General features: G+C 38.2%; 1 protein-coding gene across 1 annotated transcript in view; it reads right to left on the bottom strand.

Moving 5' to 3' along the window:
* Window positions 1-19,660, bottom strand: part of ABCA12 (ATP binding cassette subfamily A member 12) — a 214,616-nt gene that overhangs the window by 91,046 nt on the left and 103,910 nt on the right. The window contains exons 8-11 of the mRNA XM_007935860.1: window positions 15,867-15,997; window positions 9,783-9,858; window positions 6,608-6,726; window positions 5,329-5,435 (exon numbers count right to left, since the gene is read on the bottom strand). Coding sequence (XP_007934051.1) covers window positions 5,329-5,435; window positions 6,608-6,726; window positions 9,783-9,858; window positions 15,867-15,997 — 433 coding nt within the window. The remainder of the gene's footprint in view (window positions 1-5,328; window positions 5,436-6,607; window positions 6,727-9,782; window positions 9,859-15,866; window positions 15,998-19,660) is intronic.

Genomic DNA, 19,660 nt, shown 5'->3' with positions numbered 1-19,660 from the left:
GTGATACTGCCTCGGAAACCCAAGGAGGGGTCGCTATGAGTCAGGGCTGACTCGACGGCACATAACAACAACAACAACATATAGTCATTTGAGCTTATTGTTCTTCTAAGAATTTTATAAAAGCTTTGGACTTATTAGACCGGTCTTTACCAAGTATAGGATGAAAAACTTGTAGATTCACAGGTTAAGAAAATGTAGTTTAATTTTACCTGATTAAAATCATTCCACTATAATTTATATATTATTTCATGTATATGGGCAAATAGCAAAGAAGGTTTGGTTGGGAATTTATATATAAATGTCTTTCTTAAACGGTGGTATGAGAATTGCACTCATTCTAAAAAGACAGCATTTAAAATATGGTTGGGAAAACTGTTGGCGACATTACCCTCTGTCCTCTTCCATACAGAGGAAAACCAGGTGCTTTCCTTCTATGGAACTGCTTATAGGGTTTATCATCCCACACCCACAGGAAAAGAAGACAAATGCAAATCAACCAATTTCCTACCCTGTCGACTCTATTCCTCTCTGCAGTTCACTGTGCTCTGTGTGTTCTGAAAATCTATTCCCTTGTCATACTTGTAGAGAAGAAACAAATCATGCCTCTGGGAAAGCCAGTTCTATTGTACTTAAAGTTACCTTAGTGCTGTTCCACTTAAGAAGACAAACGATTTGGAGCAACTTCTAAAGGAACAAATGTATGTGTCATTCATTGCAGCTCAGTTCCCCGTCACAAGTCACATTTTGATAGAAATGAAATACTTCATGGCAGGCAAATGTTTAAAAATACTTCTTTCCATGCAAGAAAGTCACAATGATGTCTCTCTAATGAGAGGTTTATGTCACTACCTGTAGTCAGCAGCAATTAAATCCTGATCATCTTAGAAAATATCATTTGTCTATTTTCCATTGTATTTAATATTTGAATTGACTTTTGGCTTAGACTATCTAAATGGCCTTATATGAATTAAAATGATATTTCCTACTCTCATTGCTATGAGACAATTTCCATCCTTAATAGATTCAATTATTTTATCATTTGAAACTGCATTTGCACCTCTATTCCTTCCTTTGGTTTTCCAAATACTGGATATGATTAAGTCCCTGGATGGGGCAAATAGTTAAGCACTTGACTACTAACTGAAACGGTGGCAGTTTGAATCCATTCAGAGGCACTTCAGAGGAACAGCTTGGTGACCCATTTCTGAACAATCAGTCACTGAAAATGCTTTGGAGCACGATTCCTCCGTAAGTTGCAATCGACTCAACAGCACTGGTTTTCATATGTGATTAACCTTCTAATGAATAGAGCCATACCTCCATGCCACATCCTGCACTGGCTTGTGTTTTGGTGATTTCTTAAATAAAAGAATAGTGATGATGTAATATATTTGTCCTAACTGAGCTTTAGAGAGTGTAGTATCACCTTGGATTGATAAGAGAAAAATTATAGGAGAAATGGAACACCTAGTCATCCTGCCACAGTAGACTTAGCTGTTGATTAAGGAAGAATTTAATTTAGGGTAAATAATGAGGAATGAGCACATCTGCCAAAGAGCAATATTATGGTCATTTGGCATTTGCCACCGTTTTATTCTAAAGAATGAGCAACACATGCAATAAACTTTTAGAGACTTTGTGGACCATCAACAATCAACACAAATTCAGAGAATTATAATTTCACTCTTCAAAAAAGAACGCATCAACTCCAGTTTACAAATTTGTCAGAGCCTCACGTAGAGCCTTTTTGTCTTTATCACAAACAACCCTGGACCACACAGCAAGTAAGGCATCAGGCCTTAAAATGAACAGTGACCCATAACTAATTCAATTTCCACGTGTGACTGAGCTCTCTGCTGACTAGTAGCTCCTGAAGGCACCTGAGAATTCATTTGAAAGACACCTTTATTCCGATTTATTAAGGGTACACCTCTTTTCATTCTGCTTCCATTTATTGCACTTCACAGGTACTGTGTTTTCTACAAAAAGTTTGTCGCAACCCTGCGTTGAGCAAGTCTATTGGGGCCATTATTCCAACAGCATGTGCTCACTTCATGTCTCTGTGCCACATTTTGGTGATCTTCACAATATTTCAAGTGTTTTCATAATGCTATTGCACAATTAATAGACTACAGTATAGTGTCAGCATAATCTTTATGTGGGAAACCAAAATATTCGTGTGACCGTCTTTGTTGTGATAGTCACGTGGTTGTGTTGGTCTGGATCTGAAGCCACAATATCTCTGAGGCATGTCTGTGCTGTTTTTTTCTAAATAAGTAACAAGATGGTGAAGATCCCACAATATTGTGGGCATAAAATGATAAAACAGCAACACCTTTGGGCATTTGGCAGATTAAGGGAGAAGGGAAGGAGCCCATTGAAAAACTTGAAGGTGTTACAGTAAAAATATTGTGGTAATTGTATTTCTTCCCATTGTGGAGAAATTCTTTTTATCTGTAGCTTCCCAATCAGAAAGTTACTCTCCCATCAAAGAGACTAGGAAGAAAAAGACAGAACTGACAGGAGTCTCACTCGTCAGACTCTTCTTCCTCATGCTCCATCTCACTGGGTGGCACGGTGTGTCAGTTCTACCTCCTAAATCACTCAGAAGGCTGTCTCTTCCGTCTAATCTCTGCAGCTGCCACATTTCAGGCTCTTATCACTTCTTGCTTAGTTTACTACAAAAACAGCCTATTTGGCTTCCCTCCAATCTATCTCCATAATTCTCCTAGAGTGATCTCTTCCTAAAATGCAAATTTCACCTTCTTCGAATTGATTACTTTCACGATGAAATTCAAACTCCTTCACTAAGCATAAAGAGGACCCAGCCTCTGTCTGCAGCCCTCTTTGCTGCTACTCTTCCTACCCTCTGCTCTAGGTAGATTCATGACTGCAGGTTATCTGTATCTGCCATTCTAGTGCCTGACTCTGTCTCCTTACAGATTGCTGGTCCCTATGTCTGGAATGGGAGCTCTGGTAGCATAGTGCCTAAGGCGCTTGACTGCTGACCAGAAGGCTGGTGGTTCAAACCCACCAGCCACTCCTTGGAAGGAAGATGGGTCAACCTACTTCCATAGTGATACTGCCTCGGAAACCCAGGGAGGGGTCGCGACTCAACAGCACACAACAATATGTCTGGAATGCATGTCTTCAATGCACTTCTACACAGCCTCCAAGACTCAGACTAAGCATTATCTCCTTCACAAGGTTTCTTCTCTCCCCCTCCATCCTCTGCAGTCTGAGTTAGATAGCTCACCTCCATGCACAGAATCCTGTACCTCCACATCCCATACCACTTAGACCACTATATTATAATTGATGGTCTGCTTTTCCATCTTGTCCACTGGGTTGATTATAAACACTTTGGGTTGAGTGTTATGAGAGCACAGGTGATAGACAAAATGAATGAAGGGATGAACATGACAGGGGCACAAATGGCAAAATCATTAGCTGGGATGAGAAACAGGAAGAAAGGCGATAACCTAATATTATAGAATGAAAGACATTTACATTTGTCCTTGAAAAATGAGTAGGAATTTTCCAGATGACTACAGAACTTCTTTCTCGTTTGCACAAACAAATTAAGATAGTGCTAAATTAGATATATTAGAAATTTTGATTCATGTAGAAGACAACAGGTAAAATGCAGGTACTTTAACTAGCATATTTATTTGTAATATACATGGACATAATGTTTTGCATGCCTGCTTAATTATACCTTGCTGAATATACAGCAAGCCATATTGCTTGCCCTGAATAAACCAGTTCTAATTTTACTTTGTCCCTGGCTACATAAATCCAATTAAACTGCTGTTCTTACTAGGAAAGCTGCTTTCAAAATTTAATAGGTTTATTTAAGAGATAAAGTGAATTTCACGATAACCTGTCTACAATATGCATGAGCTAAAAAAGGAATAATAGATAAATACACATGAACCAATTCAGACAAACTTCAGAGTTTTAGATAGCTTTAGGTTGCTGCTATGGATTGGATCATGAGCCCCTCAAAATATGCGTTGTAAATCCTAACTCCTGTGCCTGTGGTTACAATCCAGTTTGGGGACAGGTTGTCTTTGTTATGTTAATGAGACAGAATCTGTGTTGGGTCTATCTTGAGTCAATCACTTTTGAGATATAAAAAGAGATTAAACAAGTCAGCAGAGCAGAGATGGGTGAGATAGATGCCACGCCATGTGGAGATTGCCAGAGAACCAGGAGGCAGAAGCTGAGGCGTCAAGGACCTCTCCAGAGCCGACAGGGAGAGAAAGGCTGCCCCTAGAGCTGGCACCCAAATTCAGACTTCTAGACTCTTAACCGTGAGAAAATAAATTTGTTTGTTAAAGCCACCCACTTGTGGTATTTCCCTTACAGCAGCCCTAGGGAACTAAGACATTTGCTCTCCCCTTTCTTCAACATCATACATTCTAATATGACAGATTAGTCTCTGCTTCTGATGACAATAATAAAAATAGAGTGAATCAGCTGCTGAGAATTTTTTTTTTTATCTTTAAATTTAAAAAAAAAATTGTTGTGATTTGGGTGAAAGTTTACAGAGAAGTTTCGTTTTCTTTACAGCACATTCTGCCTCATGACATTGACTGCAATTTCCCACAATGTAATAGCTCTCTTCCCACTTCCACCCCATAGTTGCCTCTTGCCTGTGTCCTTCCCTCTCAGGCACTCCTGCCCCTCAAGCGGTCTCCCTGTACATACACATCCCTTCTGTTCCCCCATAATTGATCTCCCCAAGGAGTGTATCTACATGATGTGAATGTTCAGCCCATATGCCTGTCTTCTATTTGGCTGGAAGCAACAGGAATTCAATTCCAGACCTGAAGGGTAGCTAAGGGCCATAGTATCAGGGGTTTCACCAGGCGCTGTCAGACCAGCAAGACTGGTCTTTTTTTTTTTTTCTTTTTACAATTTTGTCAACTTCTGAGATTTTTGTATGAAGTCTAAAACATCAGCTTTCAGAATCACTTGCATAGACTGAAAACTAAGGAGCTTGCTAATTGAAAGTCATATTATGAATGCTTGTTCAAATGATCAAACTTGATGAGATAACTAGATTAGTAGTCATTTGTTTATGTATGTGCATACTGTAATTGCCCTTTTACAGGTCATTATATGCAGAGATCTTCTCAGAGTAAAAACAAAATACCATTATATAGCACCTGAACACTTTTCTCTCACCCTTTTCCCAGCATTAATCCAGAGTTAACAGGTCCAGTATTTACAAAGATACAGATTTAAAACTTAACTTAAAGATATATTGTGCCGGAGTAGTACAGGAAGTATTGAGGTTCATTTTTTTCTTTCATGGCTTACTTTTGATTTCACGACTTCAGGAACTGGAGGCAAGTAATCCTCATAGGAACCATTTTGAAGAAAAGATTTTTTAAATCGAACTGTGGACTGCAGGAGTCTTAGATTTTCTGTAAAGGAGAGGGAAAAAGTTACCTTCTATGAAGACTGCAAGGTCATTTAGGAAAGACACCTTTATGCTGATTGATTACTAATTTTTTTTTCTAAGTAATAGCCTAGCTCAATCAAAATATAAGATGAGTAAAAATTTAACCTTTCCTTGAACCATGGAGAATATAGAGCTTATTATTCTTGAAATATTCATAGATATTCCTCTTAGAGACAAAGTATTTCTAACAAAGGTGCTACAGAGTTTTGGCTCTTTGTGAACCAAATATGCTCTTACTTCTGACATTTTGGATATTAAGGTGAAGTGTTTTGGGTAAAATAGGTTCTATAATCACTTTCATAAAAATATGCCCTTCCAACCTTGACTAATTCACGCCTGGTAAACAGAGACCAGACTTAAATATTTGTTATGCTATTTGCTTGCCACTAAATCTTGAAAGGAACTCTGGTGGTACAGTGCCTAAGGTGTTTGACTGCTAACCAGAAGATTGGTCACTTCACAGAAGGAAGATGGGGCAATCCACTTCGGAAAAGATTTACCACCTCGGCAACCCAGTAAGGGTGTCTATGAGTCAGGACTGACTCAATGGCAATGAGTTGGGTTTGGTAAGTCTTGAAAAACTTACTTTGGTATAGAGAGAGAGAGAGAGAGGGAAGGGCGGGGGAGGGAGAAAGAGAGAGTATATCTCCTAAAAAAAACAGAAAACACATTTAAGTAATTCAATCTGTTTGTGGTTGCCCATGTAAGCAGAAAATTGAAAATAAAGGATGTGAGGACAGGAAGTAAAAATAGTCTGCCACAAGAATTCCTTTGCTTATGCCATTTACATCTGTTTCTGGAACTCTGTATTATCATCCTTCATTATTTTTTGACACCCAAGAGTATTAAAGGCATAAAGAAGTGTCACAATGGGGTTATGTAGGTCCCAAATGATCCTGGGCACTCGGAAAGTTTATCAGGTGGCAGTTATGGTTCTAGCAGCAACAACAGAGGTAATAATATAATGATTAAACATGCCCTTCACATATCAAATCACGAATCTGGAACTTGCATATGGAAATGAAGATATTTCTATTTTCTTTGTTTTTTTAAATGAATATCCTAAAAGACTTGTTACTTTAAAACAGAATTAGAAACTATGAACAATGTTTTGACTATTAAAAATGATATTACCTTGTGATCCCCTGGCCAAATTGTCAGTGATATTCCTCACACATGCCAGGTAAGGAAGGTAAGGACTATCTGCTGATATATTTAAGAGAGCATCTTCAAAGTTTTCCAGTATTAGGAGCCTATTGGAAAAATCAAAAATGAACAGTAAGAAATCTCTAACTTGGCAGTCAGGGCACAGCTAATTGGTCAGATGACAGGCCCTCATTTAAATAGCATTTTAGAAAAAGAATTACACCGGTTCCCAAAGGTCTTGTGCTTTTTGTTTAGGTATTTCCTTGGACAAAGAACCTTGATTGCATTGCATTGGATTGTCTTTGACTTTTGAGCTGTTGTACAGATAGTCTTGTTAATTATCAAAGACACCTTGTGGGTAATCAGTACCATATATCAATCCACAAATGGAAGACAGGAGAATATATTCTTAGACTAAATTTACTAACTTAAATAAAAGAAACCATCTATCAGGGAAACCCAACAGAAGTGTGATAGATGACAAAACTAACCTTGTCATATAGGTTAAGTATTGCATGCCTACATTGAGTTAAGTTTCACAGACTGTGGCACTACCACTGAGTCAAGTTAAATTTGTGCTTTAATAATGATCTTCTGTTCTTTCAATGTACCTACAGCACTGTCCTTAGACCAAAAAAAATAAAATAAAATAAACCTGAGCAAGTGTTTTGGAACATAGACTAGCTGTTGGAATGTGAAGGGAAACTGGAAGCAGTATTAGAAAGAAAATTCTAAAGATAATTTAGAAGATAAAATTCGGGAGTCCAAAGTATCAAAGAGCAAATGGAGCTATGGAAGTAATTATTGATCTACTAGATCCATTTCTTTTTTGGGAGAATGATTCATTTACTTTATTTGGTTATAATGATAACTTATCGCCCATGAACAACTTGAAAGAATGATGTATTCATGTTTTTATATCTCATTTTCTGTCCACCCCACCATATCCCCATTCAGAATATTTAGCTTTTGGAATTTATATTTCATAGACTGTAGCTGATAGCTATTGAGAGGATAAACACATGAGTAGAAGAGATACAGGAAGCTGCAGAGATACTGGCCATTTATTTGAGAAGTGGCCAATGACAAATCTCTGGATGGCCATGTGTTGGGTGGTTCCCTTCACATCTCTCCCTTACCTCCCTCTCATCTTTCCTGACTCTTCCAGACATTGTCCTTCCTTCTTCTATTTTCCTCCCTGTCGTAGTTACTACAGCATAGAGGCATTTTCCATCCTGGTGTAGTGCTAAACAGCAAAATATTGCCTTACCCTCTCAGATGAAATGGCACAAGAGATTTCCCATGGTTGACAGTCTAGCTTTGAATTGCGATCTGTTGAGTTGGAAGTGACCCTGAGATGCCATCTAAGCCATTCTCTTATTTTCACAAAGAACATTGGATTGCCAGGATTTTTGTGACTGGATTGAATAAACTTCAAACACTAAGATCCTATACCTTTATGCCACTGTGTTGGTATGGACACCCAATTATTCCTTTAAATGATTTGGTTTATACGTAACCCTACCTACTTCCCAAGATGTCCGCAATAAAAGACATGAGAGCACATGTGTGCTCACACATGTGCACACACAAAACAATAAAAATAATGACCTTAGAATAAATCTTATGAGAAGGACTATGAGTAAAAAGTAGTGTTGAGCAACTTTCTTTAGAAAATTCCAGAACAAAATAACTTTTTAAATCTTATGTTAGTACTGCCACTCTGTGATTATTTTAAACCAGTAATGGAAAAGAAGTCCAAAGATAAGAAATCCTTAATTTCATCAGTCTCAACAAGAGCTGTCTTGAAAGTATTGAATTCTTCCTAATAAACTGTCAGCTAGCTGTCAGCAACTAACTACATTTGCTGCAGGATTTGCAGGTCTGATATGTTAGCATTATCAATGTTACATGCTCCAAGGCACTGAAGAAGATACCTGGCTCCAGCAATAAGCATACAGTTGTCTCAATCCAAAAAGGTTTTGTTTTGTTCTTCAAAGGTATATAAGGAGTATGTTTAAAAGATCAAGTGTTTGGAACAAAGCCTCCTGGCTAAGGGAAACTTTCCCAAGGGTTCCAGTTGCTCTGGGCTATCAGCCATTGTAGCTGGCTGTCCCAGGGGAGGATAACTCCCAAGTGCAAGACAGAAGCACCTGGTCCAGCCACCTTAAATGAGGCAGGAGCAGAAACAAGACATGGGGTTTATGTAAGGATTTTGCTTAGAATTTACCCAGAGTAGAAGACTTTATCATTAAATGATTTAAAAATACAGTATATTTAAAAACTATATTCTACTTTAGAAAAAGAAAGGAATGGTTTAAAAATAAGCCCTACCATTTGTTCTTATTGGTGCAAATTTCCATTAACACAAAAGTATATCTTATGGGGCTAGAGTCAAAAGAATTTCAATAGTGTAACTTAACAGGTGAAAGCAGCCTTTATAGGCCACCCAGTCTCCAAATTTGCCTTGAACCACAGGAATTTACCTCCATTAGGGGCATTACAGGCAATTGCTTGTGTTTCCTACCATAATTACTGCAGTTAGTTTAGGAATTAAAATGAGTAACTAGTAGAAATTAACTTCAGACTTATCATGATAGACTTGACCTCATATTAATGGTCCTTAGAAGGCACAGTTGCTACGCTTTCACTGCCTATTCCTGGATGTCGAATCTACATGACCCAATGGGTCCAGAGTGAAATTGCCTATGAACAATTTTGCCTATCCGAATAATCCTGAAAGCATACAGATTTTACGTTACAGTGGGCATTAAAAAAAATCTGATTTTTAAAAATAGAAATAATGTGAGAAATCAGAAACTTAACTATCTTTCGTGGAGAAAGATCATAAAAGGGTCAGAGACTGGACCTCCAGCTAATTTGCCTCATAGTCACAAAGTAACCAGCCTATGCACTAGATCTAGTTATACAATCCTAGAACTAAAAAAGAGAGATCACTGGAGAATTATAAAAAATAAGTTTCAACTTTATCACTCTTCACCTATATCCTTTTCTTTGGCTAATCAATACTCCAATAGTTTTCTTTATGATGGTCTTATATCCTGATAAGAAATTTATATCGATGGATTGTTCTACTGTTAATTCAGCCACCTTACCCAGCTTAGAAACACACACACACACACACACACACACACAGACTTACTGTGCGGCCAGGCTGCTTGGGGATAGCGTTTGTCCATTAGCCTCACTCCACAGATGTGTTGTGTTATGAGAGCCACCTAAATTCGTAACATGGGTGAAAAAGTACCATGTTTATTTAAAGAATTTTGGCTTATTATTTTGTTTTTGTTATGATTGTTTTTGCTTATGGAAAGTTATCCCAGGTTAAATTAATGGCAAGGGACTGGGAGACAATGCAGAAAATCTACCAGATTTTTTATTCCAAAGGATTTTACAAAAGATAACTACATTGTTTTTTTGGGGGGGAAACATTTAGGATATTTATAGGAAATAGGTGCCCACTAAGAAAAATCACCTCAATGGCCAAGCATATGCATTTCTAACAAATTCTTTCTCCATGCATAAAACTGTTCTATTATTTTATTCCAAGACCTGTATGCACAGATGACTCTTGAATACTATAATGAAGATTGACTACCACGTGATTTGTTAATCAAAGCAGCCAATTTCAGTCTTATGGGTCATTGAGTTTTTTTTTTCCTTGCTTTCTGTTGTCTAGAATGTAGCCTTAGGAAACAACTGCCATTACTAATCTATAGTTTCCACTGTTCAAATAGCAACCCCTGACCTAAATTGAATGCAGCTGTGAATGCAAATTGGCTAATGTTAACAGAATCCTTCTGAATGGTGTTGAGTGTGGAAGGCAGGCACTAAGTTGTGTCTAATGGAAACCCTTTGTGAAGATCTAATTCAACACCTTGAACTTCCCCTAGAAGTCAAATGAATTGCTGATTCAGCCTGCTCCATAAGGTGGTATCAGAAAAGAGTAAATGTTCAACAGCATTCAGATTAAAAATTAGAATAAAAATTATTTTAATGGCTACTGAATAAATAAAAACACCCCAAATCAACTCCTTTAGAAACATGATGCCACTTATTCCAGTCTTCTTTTCTGACACTACTCATTGCTTATATATAAATCAGTCTGTGTCAATGCCATAATTTTTAATATTAGCCTAGTGGCTGGCGGTTCAAACCCACCCACCACTCCTCAGAAGGAAGGCTGGGCAATCTACTCCTGTAGTGATACTGCCTCGGAAACCCAAGGAGGGGTTGGTATGAGTCGGGGCCGACTTGACGGCATAACAACAACAACAGTGGCTTTCAGTAGAGTGTTTCATTACCAGCTTCAACAGTTCCTTCATTGTTTAGTCCATTTTAAAGTCTTCACAAAGACCCTCCCTGTTCAAGCATTCCACATTTTTCTGGTGCTGAGCATTTGGTTTACTTAAATTAGCATTATGTATAAAAGACTATCATAAAATTAGAACCCTACTTGCCAGCCTCATGTATCAGGTATGTTTAAGTAACATTTGGACCATCACTAGTAAATGGCAAAGCAGCTTTTTCAGTTTTCCTATTCAGCAGAGCAGTTTTCCAGGGGCAGCTGAATATTATTCTTCCTTCACAACATCTACTTACAGCACCATCTCTGTGAGTTAAAGGACCAAGAATGCAGATGTCCAGAATAAATAAACACAATTAATAATAGTAATCCCTATTATTTATTAGCATCTGTATATAGCTTTGGTAACACAGTGCCTAAGGCATCTGACTGCTAACCAGAAGGGTGGTGGTCCAAACTCACCAATCACTCTGCAGAAGCAAGACTGGGCAATCTACTTCCGTAAAGATTTACTGCCTTGGATACTCAACGGGGTTGCTATGAGTCAGAAGTGACTCGATGGCAGTGGCTTTCATTTATATATATATATATATATATATATATATAGAGAGAGAGAGAGAGAGAGAGAGAGATAATATTCAAAGATAAAACTATATTGAGATTTATGCTCTTGCCATGTAAAATATATAAAACACCTTTTCTAAGATCAAATTTTGCTCCATTTTGCACTTCTGTATAATGTTGGGCATTGGTATACCTTGTGGCTATGGAGTTTTTCAAGAGCTCTGGTAGTGTAGTGCCTAAGGCATTTGACTGCTAACCAGAAGGCTGGTGGTTCAAACCCACCAGCCACTCCTCAGATGGAAGGTTGGGCAATCTATTTCCGCAGTGATACTGCCTAGGAAACCCAAGGAGGGGTCGCTAAAAATTGGGTCCAACTCCACGGCACATAACAGCAACAACAATGGAGTTTTTCTTCCTCATCAAGTCACTAAAATCAGTTACTAATAAAAATGAACTTCAGATATACCAGTGATAGACTTGACCCTGAAGTTAAGTGGAGACTTTTCCCTCTGGCCACTATAGACTATAAAATATCTTGGAAGAAATACTGTACTAAATAGGCTCTAATGAAGTGGAAAATATTATAGACCTTCTAAAAGTGAGATTTTGCTTCTTTCTTATTTGTGGGGTTAGGCATATTTAAAAATGCTACACATAGACATAAAAAGAAACTAAGTGTGCAGATAACCTCTTTTCATCAGAATGACTTTCTATTTAAAAATGTAATTTCATATAACTCACTACTTTGAAAAAGAGCAAACTTCATTGAGTCAGAAAGGTAATCTCTGATCTCAAAACTCCAGTGTCTCTGAAACGGAAGCTCTAAAGTATGACAGTGACTCCAACTGGGGCAGGGCTGAGAATTAGACCCCAAAGACAGGAAATTAGGAGACAACTTCCTTCCTGTCTATTAGCATCTCCGAGGTTAGCCACCTTCATGGTTACTGAGGAAGCTGCATTCAAACTTCGAGGAGTGTTCACAACGGAAGTTGAATCAGAGCTAGACTTGGGGAAGGAGAGGTTTGTAGAAATCAGAGTGCAGAGAGGAGTTGAGGGGTGGCTGTGAAAATTTTTATCACATGGGAAAATGTCAGGTATGATGAGCTAAAACTCCATCAGTGACTGAAGTGGGAATAATACTGAGGTCTGGTGGTGGCTTGTACTTGACAGCCCCATTAGAGCACTGGAAGCAAAGGCGTATATGTCACAATAAATGCGAGTGAAACAAAAAACAAACTCACTGCCATCGAGTCGGATCCGACTCATAGCCACCCCTCCTTGAGTTTCCAAGGCAGTAACGCTACGGAAGTAGATTACCCAACCTTCCTTCTAAAGAGTGGGGCAGTCCCTAAAATTCCCCATGGACTTGGCTTTGGAGAAAGAAGCTCAGTTCTGCCACCTGCTGGATATGGAATATAGGCAACGTGCCTAATCTCCCTGTGCCTCAGTTTCTTTGCCTGCAAAACGGGGCTTGTTGGTCTAGTGGTATGATTTTCGCTTTGGGTGCGAAAGGTCCGCGTTCAAATCCCGACGAGCTCTAAGGTGTTATTTTGGGCGCTCTGGTAGCATAGTCCCTAAGGCACTTGACTGCTAAACAGAAGGCTGGCGGTTCAAACCCACCAGCCACTGCTCGGAAAGAAGATGGGGCAATCTACTTCCGTAGTGATACTGCCTCGGAAACCCAAGGAGGGGTCACTATGAGTCGGGTCCGACTCGACGGTACATAACAACAACAACAATAGTATCTCAGAGGGTTATTTTGAGGATAAAACGAATTAAAGATAATGAAGCACTTAGCAAAGGCACAATAAGTGTAACCTATTATTTTCATTGTTTAAAAGAGTTTATGATATCTACAGAAGCTCTGGTGGCACAGTGGTTAATGCATGTGGTGGCTAACCCAAAGTTCAGCAGTTCAAACCCACCACCTGCTCTGTAGGAGAAGGATGAGGCAGTCTGCTTGTGCAAAGGTTTACAGCCTTGGAAAGCCTGTGACAATCCTGTTCTGTCCTGTAGTGTTGCTGTGAGTTGGAATAGACTTGACAGCAGTAGTTTTTTGTTTGTTTGTTTGTTTTAATGAGACCTACAGGTGCTATCTTAACCCTGCTATAGATATAATATATAGGAGCTCTGGTAGCATAGTGCCTAAGGCACTTGACTGCTAACCAGAAGGCTGGTGGTTCAAACCCACCAGCCACTCCTCGGAAGGAAGGTTGGACATTCCTACTTCCGTAGTGATACTGCCTCGGAAACCCAAGGAGGGGTCGCTATGAGTCAGGGCCGACTCAATGGCAAACAACAACAACAACAACGTATAATATATATATAATAGAAGGCCCAAGCAACTCTGCTGAGATCCCTCACCACCTGCTTAACTAAATGTAAAACTGAAGGAGGAAATACTTCATTAAACACTGCTAAACAATCAAGGACTAGGAATGGAGTGGCTTGAGCAATGCAGCTAGTATCTGTACGTAGGGCCAGAGACACCTGCTCTATGGAACTAGGGCTACTTGTTAGCCTTCAATGACGAGTATGAGTTCCCTAAAGGATTCCCAGAAATACTTGGGAGGATCTTTCAGAGTTCTTGAAATTTCTACTCAAGCAGGTAGGGGTTTGGGGTTAAAGAGCTTTGGGAAATTGGCATTAATATTACCACATTACCCCCAGACTGAGGAAGTCACCAGTGCATGAAATTAAGATGTTAAACACATCAAATTTTACAAATAAAAACACATTTCCTTGATGAATTTCCTTATCACATTGACCATCTAATGATATGTTTTAATAGCTGCTAAAATGATTAGTGGAGTCGTAGATATTAGACCTGGTTATTATTAAAAACTGCAAACTGAGTTACATTGTTCACCAAGGAAAGTGTTTTACTGTCTGAGTTAATAAGAAATGCTGCTTACATCCCTGGCTTCTGAAGCTCTGATGAGCTTCTGAGTTTTGACTTTATAAAAAATGTTTTATCGCTGTATATTAATTATAAGATGTAAGTCTGAAGTGGAAAAGGAAAAGAATGGAAAGGTGAAACTTGAAGTTCTCAAATCTTTACAATGCAAATAATAATTAAAAAAAAAAAGAGGAAATAATTAGTATTTGGTATTGCACTGTCTGGTTTTCTGGCCTGAACTTTTTCTAAAGAGTAAGTCTTATTTGCTAATGTTTATTGAGACCATTAAATTTAATAACAATCAACCTTCAAGCTAGTCATTAACTTTGTAATTGTAGGTATAAAAAATGCTTTAGGCTAACAGAAAGTGATATCCAAGAGTATGTTGGATCCTCCAGTGAGAATTCTTTCAAAGCCTTTCCAAACTTGCTTTTGATATGAAAACCAATAGCTTAAGAGTTGAGAATGAACAATCAGCTGGTGATGTTACCAGGATGCTTGCTTGGTAATACAAATGAAAAGTCTACGTAATGAAAAGCTGATAAACTCAATGAATAGAGAGCATAATTCCAAATTCATTCAGGAAAGATAAATGCTAACCTAACATGACTCAGGAAGTAGAGATTTAGTCCTTGTAGCCCTAAATCTATGTGTCTGTGTACATGCCATGCATGTTGCACATAAGGCTGGTCTACAGTGCAAAGGTGGCATTCTCTGAACCACTAGCAACATGCTACCCCTTGTCTTCCTGGGGATGACGGCGGAGTTGCACTGACTATGTCACACTCTGATGACCACCATGCATTTTCAAGGTAGATAAAAGGCAGTTATTTATTATTATTATTTTTTTACTAATGAGAGATTCAGCCCAACGAAAAAGTCAGTTTGGAAACAAGGGCAAAAATACTGCAACTCAGCTTACGCTAGTGGTGAAAACCCCTAGTGGTAGGAATCTATTTGTTGAGGCTTATGCCTGATGTTTATATTTCATATTGAAGTATATGCATAGTTTTATAAGCAAAGGGAGATCATTTTCATCCCAATAAAAATTAGAGAAAGTCACAGGCTCTTTTCCAGGTGTCACCCCTTTCCCCACACTTGGGTTAACTGGAGATCTAGATTTACTCATAGCGTATGTACCCACCAAAGAAAAATATGTAAGGAGCCCTGCTGGTGCAGTGGTTAAGTGCCCAGCTCATAACCAAAAGGCCAGTTTGAAAATCTACCAGCTTCTCAGTGGGAGAAAGATGGGGCAGTCTGCTCCTGTAAAGATTACAGCCTTGGAAACTCTGAGGCAGTTCTGCTCCATGCTTCGGAATCAACTCAACAGCAGTGGGCTGGTGGTTTGGGTGAAGAATAATATCACCAATGAATGATTATTTCAGTTGCAATCTGTTTTATATTGCTAACAGACTTTGTGACACCAAATTTAATACAGCGAGATGGAAATAAAATACCTTCAGCTGCAGAGTCTAGAGTCTTCAGCAGATGCGTAACAGACTTTTGGAGGGTTCTGAATCCTTTGTTAGCTGTGACACGTGGATACACCTTCTGCGCAGCCAGCAGAGCACTAATGAGTTGAAAAACAATTAAACCAGATTGTATTTCAAGGTTTGCAGACAGAAACAAAAGGTTATTCAAGGAGAAAATGTCTACAGTATAGAACATTATTCTTATAACATAAAAGACAAGATGCTGCTTTTATAGTTTAATTAGTTGTTTGTCCATGCACAAAAGCCCAACAAAATGTTCTCGAACCAGGACAGAACACTTGATGTTTTCAGGATCCTGAAGCTTTGAGGACTCTTTTTTTTAAGGGTCTTAAAGTCAAGGAAGGAGCTCTGGTAGCATAGTGGCTAAGACACTTGCCTGCTAACCAGACAGCTGGCAGTTCAAACCCACCAGCCACTCCTTGGAAGGAAGGTTGGGCAATCCTACTTCCGTAGTGATACTGCCTAGGAAACCCAAGGAGGGGTCGCTATGAATCGGGTTTGACTCGATGGCACATAACAACAACAAACAACAACAAAGTCAAGGAGCAAAATTCAGGTCAGTTTGATATTTCTCTGTTAAGACCTCAGTGGTTAGGAAAGGAGATTTCCAATGTAGGGATATCTTTTTTAGGTAAATAAATAAATGGAAAAATTAAATAATGGAAATTATTTTCCTTAAAATCAAATTCAGATAAATGATACAGCTTGAAGAATAATTATTATTTAAATATTTGATAAATATTTACCTTTTGCTATACAAAGGGTAAGGTGTTGATGAAAAAAAAAAAGGAGGTTGTCCTAATTAAAAATTATTTTATCCTTCAAGTGGCTCAGAGGAGGTACTACAAAAACAGCTCAAAATTAATATTCTCAGTTGCTGGCATTGTCTTCTTATGATTTTTATGCTACCAATAAGGTGAGGAAGTCGACACTGGGGATGGACAATCAGCATGTTTCCATGTGCTTTAATCTATTCCTTAATTTAAAAATGTAATTAGTTATTTAAGAAGAGCCTTCTTACCCTCTTATGTTGTTGTTGTTATGTGCCGTCGAGTCGGACCCGACTCATAGCGACCCCTCCTTGGGTTTCCGAGGAGGTATCACTATGGAAGTAGATTGCCCCATCTTCCTTCCGAGGAGTGGCTGGTGGTTTTGAACCGCCAGGCTTCTGGTTAGCAGTCAAGTGCTTTAGGCACTATGCTACCAGAGCTCCTTACCCTCTTATAGTCACTAGTAATTTTGTTAGATGTTTGCATTGCATGGGTACATCTAAATTACACAGATACCAAGATTTATAGCCAACGATCAAAGCTGAGTCAATGCTTTTATTCACTTGAGCAGTAACTTGAGCAAAAGTCATTTGCAACAATCTGCCATGGGCAAGTTAAATAGTAATCCAAGTTGGCTAATAGTTTTTTCCTCTTATATTGTATATATAGAATTTCATGATATTCTATAATATTTTTAGAACTTTTAAATTTAGATTAAGAGCATTTTAATTTTATCTCCTTAAATATGAATGAAAACCTGTTCAGAGAGCTAACTCTTTAGTGTGCTCTAGTTATTTAGTATATTAGAATACACATATACTTGTGTGTGAGTGTGCATGTGTGTATGCATATATACATATATATACACACAGACATACACACACACATGTATATGCACATATACATACATGCAGAAGCTCTGGTAGCATAGTGCCTAAGGCACTTGGCTGCTAACCAGCAGGCTTGCGGTTCAAACCCACCAGCCACTCCTCGGAAGGAAGGTTGGGCAATCCTACTTCCATAGTGATATTGCCTAGAAAACCCAAGGATGGGTCACTATGAGTTGGGTCCGACTCGATGGCAAATAACAACAACTACATACATACATACATGCATATGTAAATAATTTTACTTAGTTCTCTAATAATTCTGTAAAAATTGTGTTGCAAATGGAAAACTAGAGTTCAAAGAAATTTAACAACTTACATAAGGTTATCCAGTTAATAATAAATAGAGCAGGGGTCTGTCTAATCTCAAAGGTTGCTCTTCCACCTATCATCCTGCTTGCACAGAAACTTTGCCCCAAGATAGCGGTGGATGAGGATAGGACATTCTGCCTAGAGTTCATGGGCACTGTTAACATATATTCCTCAGTTCTTTGTTCTAAAACTTTTCCTGCCTTGGCCATTGAGGCATGACTTCATTTTTTCATCTCCACTCTATATACATGGTATTGAAACCTCAGGCATTTTCAGGCTTGCCCCAAGAGTCTCCTGGTCCTTCAGCCGGGAGTTGATGCTGAACCTGGCAACCATGGAGACCTGTCATATAGTCTCAAGTGGTAGAGCTGTGCCTTCCTCCAGCCTGGCCCTCTGCCTGCTTCGCCTGATCTCTTGTCCCCAAATAACTGCCTCAAAGACTGAATGCTGGACAATCTACTAAAACTGTCAGTATTATTGCTGTTAATAGCATTAATAAAATGGCAGTAGACTTAGTATGTCTTTTTCTAACAGAACAAGACCTCAAAAATAACAACACCTGACCTTTGCCCTCTCTAAAATCTTTTGAAATATCTATCAAAACATATTTCTTTTACTTCATAGATTTTTCTGCTTTTATATATGAGCCTGGAAGTTATCCAAATCAAGTTTCCTGTTTTTATTATTATACAGATTGCATTAGAACATTTATAGTCATTACATGACAACATATTCTATTGCATAATGCTATCATATGCAATAATTTTATTTTAAATTGTAAATGAGTTAAAATAGCTGCCTCACATGTTCTTCCTCTGTAATTTATCTACCCAAGTAATGCCTGATGTTTCTTTGTATCTTCTACTTTCTACTGACTATATTATTTGGGGGATTAAAAAAAATTTTTTTTAAATATTTTTAATCTAATTTTATTGAGGTATAAGTCACATACAATAATATGCACCTATATTAAGTGTGCAGTTCAATGAGCTTTAACAAATATACACACTCATGTAACTGCCCTTTAAGATACAGAACATTTCCATCTCCTTAAAACAATTCCCTCATGCTTCCAACAGTTGTCCCAAGAAACACTGATCTGACTTCTATCAATAGAGATTAACTTTATGAATCTGAAACTTAACATAAATGAAATAATATCATATTTACATGTATTTTGTTTGTCTGGATTATTTTCCCAGCATAATATTCATGAGTCATACATGTTGTGTGTAGCAGTAATCTATTTATTTGCTGAGTAGATTTCCATTGTATGAACAAACCATACTTTAGCCATTCTGTGGATGCATATTTGCTCTCCCTACCAATACTTAGTTATTATGAATAAATCTGCTATAAATATTAGCATATAAGACTTTATGTGGCCATATGTTTTATTTTCTTGGATATATCCCTATTAGAATGCTGGATCATATGGACCTATTGCTTAACTTTATTCAAAAGTTTTCACTGTTTTCCAAACTTTTTATATGGTTTTGTCATCTAACTTGCAATGTTTGAGAGTTCTACATTGTTGTCAACACTTGGAATTGTCCATCTTCTTAAATTTTACCCTTTCTAATGAGTCTGTAGTGGCATCTCATTGTGGTCTGAATATTACTTAGATTTTTCTGTTGCTATATTATGGGAGCTCTGGTAGCATAGTGGCTAAGACACTTGCCTGCTAACCAGACAGCTGGCGGTTCAAACCCACCAGCCACTCCTCGGAAGGAAGGTTGGGCAATCCTACTTCCGTAGTGATACTGCCTCGGAAACCCAAGGAGGGGTC

Source organism: Orycteropus afer, unplaced genomic scaffold (assembly GCF_000298275.1).
Source record: "Orycteropus afer afer isolate SDZICR_OR568_19922 unplaced genomic scaffold, OryAfe1.0 scaffold00002, whole genome shotgun sequence".
NCBI classification, from domain to species: domain Eukaryota; kingdom Metazoa; phylum Chordata; class Mammalia; order Tubulidentata; family Orycteropodidae; genus Orycteropus; species Orycteropus afer.
The sequence above is the reverse complement of the archived record's forward strand: the minus strand, read 5'-3'. Positions and strand labels throughout refer to the sequence as shown.